The sequence below is a fragment of the Brassica rapa genome, unplaced genomic scaffold (assembly GCF_000309985.2).
Source record: "Brassica rapa cultivar Chiifu-401-42 unplaced genomic scaffold, CAAS_Brap_v3.01 Scaffold0664, whole genome shotgun sequence".
Classification (NCBI taxonomy): Eukaryota; Viridiplantae; Streptophyta; class Magnoliopsida; order Brassicales; family Brassicaceae; genus Brassica; species Brassica rapa.
Window position 1 is genome coordinate 31,529 of NW_022610604.1, and position 11,158 is coordinate 42,686.

The window sequence follows — 11,158 nt, forward strand, 5'->3', positions numbered from 1 at the left end:
TGTACTAACTCTTTCACTCAAAGGAAAAGGTAAAAGATCAAGTGGAGATAAGGGGTTAAAACCATAAACAACTTCAAAAGGAGAGAACTTTTTAGCTGAATGCACAGCATGATTATAAGCAAACTCAACATGAGGCAAGCAATCTTCCCAAGACTTAAGATTTTTCTTGACCAAAGATCTAAGCAAAGCAGACAAATTTCTATTAACAACTTCAGTTTGACCATCAGTTTGCGGATGACAAATTCTGGAAAACATCAATCTCGTTCCTAACTTAGACCACAAAGTTTTCCAAAAATAACTAAGAAACTTAGCATCACGATCAGAAACAATGGTCTTAGGCATTCCATGCAATCTCACAATTTCCCTAAAGAACAGATCAGCAACTTGTACAGCATCATCAGTTTTATGGCAAGGAATAAAGTGAGCCATTTTCGAAAATCTATCTACAACCACAAAGATAGAGTCTCGGCCATTCTTAGTTCTAGGCAAACCAAGAACAAAATCCATAGAAATATCAATCCAAGGATGAGAAGGAATGGGTAAGGCCGAGTACAAACCGTGACTGGATGCTTTGGCTTTGGACTTCTTGCACACCACACATCGGCCACAAATTCTCTCAACGTCCTTCATCAAACTAGGCCAATAGAAATGATCAGACATGGCCTTGTATGTCTTCTTGATTCCAAAGTGTCCCATAAGACCTCCTCCATGAGATTCCCTGAAAAACGACTCCCTCAAAGAACATTGGGGCACACACAAATGGTTATCATAGAAAAGAAAACCAGAATTCTGATAGTATTTACCATAAGCCACTCGGGAACACTTGTTGAAAATATCTTTAAGATCCGGATCAGAAGCATACAAGTCTTTGATAAATTCAAAACCAAGAAGTTTGTTTCAAGGGCTGAAAGAAGAGTATACCTTCGGGACAAAGCATCAGCCACAACGTTTTCCTTACCTTGCTTGTATTTGATGACATAAGGAAATGTCTCAATGAACTCAACCCAGCGGGCATGCCTCTTGTTCAGCTTCTGTTGGCCCTTAAGGTGTTTCAGGGACTGATGATCCGTGTGGATAACGAATTCCTTAGGCCAAAGATAGTGTTGCCACGTTTGAAGGGCTCTCACCAGAGCATACAGCTCTTGATCATAAGTTGGGTAGTTGAGTGTGGAGCCACTAAGCTTCTCACTGAAATAAGCAATGGGATTCCTATCCTGCATCAAAACTGCACCAATACCAACACCCGAGGCATCACATTCGATCTCAAACGTTTTAGAAAAAATCAGGAAGAACAAGTAAAGGGGCGTTAGTCAACTTCCCTTTTAGGATTTGGAAAGCTTCCTCTTGAGCTTGTTCCCATTTGAACCCAACATTCTTTTTAATGACATCGGTCAAGGGAGCCGCTATGGTACTGAAGTCTTGGACAAACCGTCGATAGAATCCGGCAAGGCCATGGAAGCTCCTTACCTCACTCACGTTTGTTGGAATTGGCCAGTCTCGGATGGCTTTGAATTTCTCCTCGTCCACTCGGAGTCCTTCAGCACCTACAACGAAACCTAAGAAAACCACATGATCTGTGCCAAAAGAAAACTTTCCAAGGTTAGCAAACAAATGTTCCTTTCTAAGAACTTCAAGGACAGATTTCAAGTGTTTATTATGTTCATCCATGTTCTTGCTGTAGATAAGAATATCATCAAAGTAAACTACCACAAAATGACCAATGAATGCTCTCAAGATATGGTTCATCAATTGTATGAAAGTGCTAGGTGCATTAGTAAGACCAAATGGCATGACTAACCATTCATACAATCCTAGCTTGGTTTTAAATGCAGTTTTATTCATCACCTTCTTTCATTCGGATTTGGTGATAGCCACTTTTCAAATCTATCTTAGAAAAGACACATGAGCCGTAAAGTTCATCAAACATGTTGTCTAGTCTAGGAATGGGATGCCTATACTTTACCGTAATGTTGTTGATGGCAAGGCAGTCCACACACATGCGCCATGATCCATCCTTTTTTGGGACAAGTAGAACTGGTACGGCACAAGGACTGAGGCTTTCCCTGATGTAACCTTTCTCCATAAGGTCTCCAATTTGTTTCTCAAGTTCCTTGGTCTCCACCGGATTGGTTCTGAAGCTGGCCGGTTAGGTAGAGATGCACCCGGAACAAAGTCAATCTGATGTTCAATTCCACGCACTGGTGGCAAACCCTTTGGGTTCTCATCTGGAAAGACATCAGAAAACTCCTGCAAGACATCTAGCAAATCACTCGGAACTTCCGGTGCAAGGTTAGAAGAAGTAGAAGCCATCAGAGATTCTTTATACACGAGTAGAAGAAAAGGCTTTTGAGAGTAAAGAGACTTCTTAACCTGACTTTGTTTGATAAAGAAGTTGGAGTTCCAGATTGAAGATTCAGGTTTGTCCGGTTTGGACTCTTGTTCACGATTCTTTTTGAGTTGGAGCTGGTCTTGATGGACCTCCAAAGGCGAGAGAGGTACAAGCGTGATCTTCTTTCCTTTATGGTCAAAGGAGTGTCGGTTTGTGTATCCATCATGGACGGTCCTTTTGTCAAACTGCCATGGACGTCCTAACAGGACGTGACAAGCATCCATGGGGAGAACGTTGCACACAACCTCGTCTTCATAACGTCCAATGGTGTGAGGGATCGTGACTTGCTCCTTAACATACTGTTCACCAGTTTCATTGAGCCATTCCAACCTGAAAGGACGAGAAAGAGGTCGAGTAGCTAGACCTAGTTTCCTAACAAGAATATCAGTAGCAACATTAGTACAACTCCCACCATCAATGATTAAAGAACAAACTTTTTCAGAGATTAAACAACGAGAATGAAAGAGATTCTCCCTTTGTTCCTTTTCATTGGTTTTGGGCTGAACACTCAAGGAACGTCTAGTGACCAGTAGTGGTCCGTGAGCTGGGTAGTCAAAGCTATCTTCCTCATCAAAGATCGGTTCAGAATCTGGATCAAAGATTGGGTCGAGGTCGTTGTCTGTGTGGCCGTTCGCGTGGCCGTCCGTCTCATCGAAGATAGGATCGTCCCAAGCCTTCCTAGCAACAAGCAATGGTCCGTGATGTGGGTAGTCAAAGGACTCCTCTTCCTCATCAAAGATAGGACCAAGATCCTCCTTGTCTTCTTGTTCATCCTCGGACTCAACTTCACCATTCTCCAAGAGAATCATCACACGCTGGTTTGGACAGTTCTTGGCATAATGTCCTAGCCCTTGACATTTGAAACACCTAATGTCTCTTGCTCGGCTTGAGGCGTCTACTGCTTTTCCTTTGTCATCACGAGTGGAAACATCAGTTTTAAAGGCAGTATGTGTTGTGATAGGCGACTTACCTTTGTCTTGATAGCTTGGCTTAGGAGCATAGGCCGGTTTAGGAGAGTAGGCCGGCTTAGAAGTAGTGGCCGGTTTTGAGAAACTCCTTCTCTAAAGTTGTTGCTCGATCAAGATGGCTTTGTGTAGCATCTGTTCCACACTTCCATACTCTTGAAGCTCCATATGATCTTGGATGTCACGGTTGAGGCCTGAAAGAAAGCGAGCCATAGTGGCGTCCAAAGGTTCATCCGTGTCCGTTTTGGTCATCAAAACTTCCATCTCTTGATAATTGTCTTCCACAGATTTGGTTCCTTGAAGCAAACGTCTTAGCTTCTGGTGGAGGTCGCGGTGATAATGGGTTGGCACGAATCGTTTCCTCATCAACAAGGTAAGCTCATCCCATGTCTCAATCGGCCGTTCACCTGTTCTCCTCCTGTGGGTCAACACTTGATCATACCAGTTAATAGCATAGCCAGAGAATTCAGTGGCAGCAAGCCTTACTTTTCTAAGTTGAGAATAGTTTTGACAATCAAAGACATGCTCAATTTTTCTTTCCCACTCTAGAAAAGCATCAGGGCCGTTTTTACCATCAAAAGGTGGAATTTTTAATTTCAATCCGTTCAAGCTATCATCAGTATGATTGTTTCTAGCAAATGGATTGACATCACCTGGGTTTCGAGTTCTATGACCTCTTCTTGGCCGGTAAGCGATTCTGACCTCGTCCTCTTGGGCGTCCTCATCAGGAAACTCATCATCTGACCGGGTGTTCCTTCACGGCTGATTGGTTCTTGTTCCCAATCTAGGATGGGATTGGCTTACTTGAAGTTCGTCAAGCCTTTGATGGATCTGCTCTAGACCTGTGTTTATAAGATTAGAAAAAGAATCATTCAAAGCTCGCATCTGAAGATTAGACAGTCCAGCAACTGAATTTCCAGGACGGTTTTGATCTTCGTGGCTACCATGGTTCCTGAAATTTCTTAAACACAAAACGTTAGAATTAAAACTCACACTCTCAAGTGTTTGTTCCTCACCCACACACGTGTTTCTCTCGATTTAAAAGTGATCACTCAAGTTTCCACTCAAAGTTCTATGAAGAACAGCTCTCGGAATCTGGATGGCCAAACTCAAGCAAAACACACGGGAATTTTAAAAGATAGAAAGATAAGAGATTTGTTTTTTAAAAGAATCCGTTTTAACCTCCTCAAAGGCTGGATTTCTCCTCAGCCAGCAGGCTTCCTCTTCCACCACCAATCCACAAAGTAAACTCTTTTTTTTTTTTTTTTAAATACGGATCTTGCTTGTTTCTTTGCTTTTTTTTTTTTTTTTAAGTGGATGGTAATGAGGGGCCCGGATTCAAGATAGACAGATGAAGAAGTGTTTAGAAGAAATGGAATATGAGAAGATGGATCGAGATAGAGAATACCAGACGAGTGGGCTCTGATACCACTTGAAGGACCCTAAGATCGGATTGCCCTCGACTGGATTCGTTTGGATATGAACTCCGGAAAGGAGAACTGATGGAGTGAAGGGTCGCACAAGGGTTGCGGATGTTCCCTTGATATTCCCGGCTTAAATGGCGCTTGATATGACTCACAAGTCCGCCAAGGAAGATCTCGAACTGGTTGCTTGATATGACTCACAAGACCAACTAGTTGAGAAGTGAATTGCTCGGATATGACACACGAAGACAATCGAAAACAAGTTCTAAAGAGAACAGAGAGTTTAAACTCAAAAACTTAATCCAAAATGATCTGATTTTATTCATGAAATGAAACACTTATTTATAGTACAAGTAGGAGACAAAGGGGCTACTTGACTAGAAGTTTGAAAGACAAATAAAATTAAAAACATTTGACTAGAATTTTGAAAGACAAAGAAGAAAGACTCTTCAATTTGCGGCCTGGTCAAAGTGACCCTTTGGCTGGCTTGTGTTTGACTGGTTGAACCGCAGCAAGGAGCAGGACGGTCGCGGGCCAGTCCGTCTGTTCCGACTTGTCCGTTTCCTGAACCATCTTCGACCATAATCGTCCTAAATCTTCTGAAAGATGAAGAATCTGTGCCTTAGAGAGATTCGGATGATCAAAGTGCATGAACTGATCAAATGTATCGATCAGTTCGTCAATACGGTCCGTATGTTCCAAACGGGCGAGAAGAGAGAAGTCGCGTCCAGTTCCTTGTTCGACTCGGCCTAAGTTGCTTCTGGCTTGACCGTCCGTCTGAGATTGGCGAGTTGTCCGGGAGAGAGATGATCTGGTACGGTCAGTTTGGTCGAACGGTCGAGGATTCAGTCTAAGCTCCTGTCCGTCCATCCGTGGATCGATCCGGTACACAGCTCGGCCTTGCTGACTGGTTCGGCTGGGATGATGAACCTCGGTTGGAATGTCCTGATCTACCTGATGGTCGGGTTCCTCGGAATGAGGCACATCACCCACGGATGTCCTGTGTGTACTGAACAGACAGCCCACGTGGGCAAAAATCACCCAAACAGTCCACGGGAAGGGTCAGCGTGCTGAGCCCAAGGACCAACATGCCGATATGTGTACTGATGGACAGCCACGGACGTCCTGTGTTTGCTGACGGACACACACGGAAACACACGGAAGGCCACACACGTCCTGTGTGTGCTGACGGACACACACGGACGTCCTGTGTGTGCTGACGGACAGCCACGGACGTCTTGTGTGTGCTGACGGACACACACGGACACACACGGACAGCCACGGACATCCTGTGTGTGCTAACGGACAGCCATGGGAAGGGTCAGTGTGCTGAGTCCAAGGACCAACAGGCTGATATGTGTACTGATGGACAGCCACGAACGTCCTGAGTTTGCCGACGGACACACACGGACAGCCACAGACGTCCTGGTTGTGCTGTCGGACACACACGGACATCCTGTGTGTGCTGACAAACACCCACGGACGTCCTATGTGTACTGAACAGACAGCCCATGTGGACCAAAATCACTCAAACAGTCCACGGGAAGGGCCAGCGTGATGAGTCCAAGGACCAGCGTGCTGATATGTGTACTGATGGACAGCCACAGACGTCCTGTGTGTGCTGACGGACACACACAGACACACACAGACACACACGGACAGCCACGGACGTCCTGTGTGTGCTGACGGACAGCCACGGACGTCCTGTGTGTGCTGGCGGACACCCACGGACGTCCTTTGTGTACTGAACAGACAGCCCACGTGGGCTAAAATCACTCAAAACAGTCCACCGGAAGGGCCAGCGTGCTGAGTTTAAGCACCAGCGTGCTGATATGTGTACTGATGGACAGCCACGGACGTCCTGTGTGTGCTGACGGACACACGGGGACAGCCACAGATGTCCTGTGTGTGCTGACGGACAGCCACGGATGTCCTGTGTGTGCCGACGGACACCCACATATGTTCTGTGTGTACTGAACAGACAGTCCACGTGGGCCAAAATCACCCAAACAGTCCACGGGAAGGGCCAGCGGGCTGAGTCCAAGGTCCAACGTGCTGATATGTGTACTGATGGACAGCCACAGACGTCCCGTGTGTGCTGGCGGACATAGACGGACACATGCGGACACACACGGACAGCTACGGACGTCCTGTGTGTGTGCTGGCGGACACCCACGGACGTCATGTGTGTACTGAACATACAGCCCACGTGGGCCAAAATAACCCGAACAGTCCATGGGAAGTGTCAGCTTGCTGAGCCCAAGGACCAACGTGCCGATATATGTACTGATATATAGCCATGGACGTCCTGTGTGTGCTGACGGACACAAACGGAAACACACGGACAGCCACAGACATCCTGTGTGTGCTGACGGACACACACGGACGTCCTGTGTGTGCTGACGTACACCCACAGACGTCTTGTGTGTGCTGACAGACACACACGAACACACACAGACAGCCACGGACATCCTGTGTGTGCTAACAGATAGCCACGAACAGCCACAGGAAGGGTCAGCGTGCTGAGTCGAAGGACCAACAGGCTGATATGTGTACTGATGGACAGCCACAGATGTCCTGTGTGTGCCGTTGGACACACACAACCACACACGGACAGCCATAGACGTCCTGTTTGTGCTGGCGGACAGCCACGAACGTCGTGTGTGTGCTGGCTGACACCCACAGACGTCCTGTGTGTACTGAACAGACAGCCCACGTGGGCCAAAATCACCCAAACAGTCCACGGGAAGGGTCAGCGTGCTGAGTCCAAGGACCAACGTGCTGATATGTGTACTGATGGACAGACACGGACGTCCTGTGTGTGCTGACGGACACCCACAGACATCTTGTGTGTGCTGACAGACACACACGGACAGCCACGGACATCCTGTGTGTGCTAACGGACAGCCACGGACAGCCATGGGAAAGGTCAGTGTGCTGAGTCCAAGGACCAACAGGCTGATATGTGTACTGATGGACAGCCACGGACGTCCTGTGTGTGCCGACGGACACACACGGACAGCCACAGACGTCATGGTTGTGCTGACGAACACACACAGACATCCTGTGTGTGCTGACGGACACCCACAGACGTCCTGTGTGTACTGAACAGACAGCCCATGTGGGCCAAAATCACCCGAACAGTCCACGGGAAGGGCCAGCGTGATGAGTCCAAGGACCAGCGTGCTGATATGTGTACTGATGGACAGCCACAGACGTCCTGTGTGTGCGGACGGACACACACAGACACACACACAGACACACACGGACAGCCACGGACGTCCTGTGTGTGCGGACGGACAGCCACGGACATCCTGTGTGTGCTGGCGGACACCCACAGACGTCCTTTATGTACTGAACAGACAGCCCACGTGGGCCAAAATCACTCAAACATTCCACAGGAAGGGCCAGCGTGCTGAGTTCCAGGACCAGCGTGCTGATATGTGTACTGATGGACAGCCATGACGTCCTGTGTGTGCTGACAGACACACGGGGACAGCCACAGATGTCCTGTGTGTGCTGATGGACAGCCACAGACGTCCTGTGTTTGCCGACGGACACCCACAGACGTTGTGTGTGTACTGAACAGACAGCCCACGTGGGCCAAAATAACCCAAACAGTCCACGGGAAGGGCCAGCGGGCTGAGTCCAAGGTCCAACGTGCTGATATGTGTACTGATGGACAGCCACGGACGTCCTGTGTGTGCTGACAGACATAGACGGACACAAAAGGACACACACGGACAGCTACAGACATCCTGTGTGTGCTGGCGGACACCCTCGGACGTCCTGTGTGTACTGAACAAACAGCCCACGTGGGCCAAAATCACCCGAACAGTCCATGGGAAGGGTCAGCTTGCTGAGCCCAAGGACCAACGTGCCGATATGTGTACTGATGGACAGCCACGGACGTCCTGTGTGTGCTGACGGAAACACACAGAAACACACGGACAGCCACAGACGTCTTGTGTGTGCTGACGGACACACACGGACGTCCTGTGTGTGCTGACGGACACCCATAGACGTCTTGTGTGTGCTGACGGATACATACGGACACACACGGACAGCCACACATATCCTGTGTGTGCTAACAGACAGCCACGAACAGTCACGGGAAGGGTCAGCGTGCTGAGTCCAAGGACCAACAGGCTGATATGTGTACTGATGGACAGCCACGGACGTCCTTTGTGTGCCGTTGGACACACACAGACACACACGGACAGCCATAGACGTCCTGTTTGTGCTGACGGACAGCCACGGATGTCCTGTGTGTGCTGGCTGACACCCACAGACATCCTGTGTGTACTGAACAGACAGCCCACGTGGGCCAAAATCACCCGAACAGTCCACGGGAAGGGTCAGCGTGCTGAGTCCAAGGACCAACGTGCTGTTATGTGTACTGATGGACAGACGCGGACGTCCTGTGTGTGCTGACGGACACCCACAGACGTCTTGTGTGTGCTGACGGACACACACGGACACACATGGACAGCCACGGACATCCTGTGTGTGCTAACGGACAGCCACGGACAGCCACGGGAAGGGTCAGTGTGCTGAGTCCAAGGACCAACAGGCTGATATGTGTACCGATGGACAGCCACGGACGTCCTGTGTGTGTCGACGGACACACACAGACAGCCACAGACATCCTGGTTGTGCTGACGAACACACACGGACATCCTGTATGTGCTGACGGACACCCACGGACGTCCTGTGTGTACTGAACAGACAGCCCATGTGGGCCAAAATCACCCGAACAGTCCACGGGAAGGGCCAGCGTGATGAGTCCAAGGACCAGCGTGCTGATATAGGTACTGATGGACAGCCACAGACATCCTGTGTGTGCTGACGGACACACACAGACACACACAGACACACACGGACAGCCACAGACGTCCTGTGTGTGCGGACGGACAGCCACGGACGTCTTGTGTGTGCTGGCGGACACCCACGGACGTCCTTTGTGTACTGAACAGACAGCCCACGTGGGCCAAAATCACTCAAACAGTCCACAGGAAGGGCCAGCGTGCTGAGTTCAAGGACCAGCGTGCTGATATGTGTACTGATGGACAGCCACGGACGTCCTGTGTGTGCTGACGGACACACGGGGACAGCCACAGATGTCCTGTGTCTGCTGACGGACAGCCACAGACGTCCTGTGTGTGCCGACGGACACCCACAAACGTTCTGTGTGTACTGAACAGACAGCCCACGTGGGCCAAAATCAACCAAACAGTCCACGGGAAGGGCCAGCGGGCTGAGTCCAAGGTCCAACGTGCTGATATGTGTACTGATGGACAGCCACGGACGTCCTGTGTGTGCTGACGGACATAGACGGACACATACAGACACACACGGACAGCTACGGACGTCCTGTGTGTGCTGGCGGACACCCCCAGATGTCCTGTGTGTACTGAACAGACAGCCCACGTGGGCCAAAATCACCCGAACAGTCCATGGGAAGGGTCAGCCTGCTGAGCCCAAGGACCAACGTGCCGATATGTGTACTGATGGACAGCCACGGACGTTCTGTGTGTGCTGACGGACACACACGGAAACACACGGACAGTCACAGACGTCTTGTGTGTGCTGACGGACACACACGGACGTCCTGTGTGTGCTGACGGACACCCACAGACGTCTTGTGTGTGCTGACAAACACACACGGACGTCCTGTGTGTGTTGACGGACACCCACAAACGTCTTGTGTGTGCTGACGGACACATACAGACACACACGGACAGCCACTGACATCATGTGTGTGCTAACAGACAGGCACGAACAGCCACGGGAAGGGTCAGCGTGCTGAGTCCAAGGACCAACAGGCTGATATGTGTACTGATGGACAGCCACGGACGTCATGTGTGTGCCGTTGGACACACACAGACACACACGGACAGCCATAGACGTCCTGTTTGTGCTGACGGACAGCCACAGACGTCCTGTGTGTGCTGGCTGACACCCACAGACGTCCTGTGTGTACTGAACAGACAGCCCACGTGTGCCAAAATCACCCGAACAGTCCACGGGAAGGGCCAGCGTGCTGAGTCCAAGGACCAACGTGCTGAAATGTGTACTGATGGACAGCCACAGACGTTTTGTGTGTGCTGACGGACTCAGTTGGACACACGGACAGCCACGGACGTCCTGTGTGTGCTGGCAGACACCCACGGACGTCCTGTGTGTACTGAACAGACAGCCCACGTGGGCCAAAATCACCCGAACAGTCCACGGGAAGGGTCAGCGTGCTGAGTCCAAGGACCAACGTGCTGATATGTGTACTGATAGACAGCCACAGACGTCATGTGTGTGCTGACGGACACACACGGAGACACACGGACAGCCACAGACGTCATGTGTGTGCTGACGGACACACACGG

At 49.7% G+C, this 11,158-nt stretch overlaps 1 protein-coding gene across 1 annotated transcript; it reads right to left on the reverse strand.

The window, feature by feature from the left end:
• Positions 1-223: 223 nt before the first annotated feature.
• On the reverse strand, positions 224-3,198 carry LOC117130708. The gene is made up of 5 exons (XM_033283425.1): positions 1,998-3,198; positions 1,468-1,574; positions 1,018-1,214; positions 358-718; positions 224-244 (listed from the first exon to the last, which is right to left on the reverse strand). The coding sequence occupies exons 1-5, from the start codon at positions 3,196-3,198 to the stop codon at positions 224-226; spliced, it is 1,887 nt and encodes a 628-aa protein (XP_033139316.1).
• Positions 3,199-11,158: the final 7,960 nt, after the last annotated feature.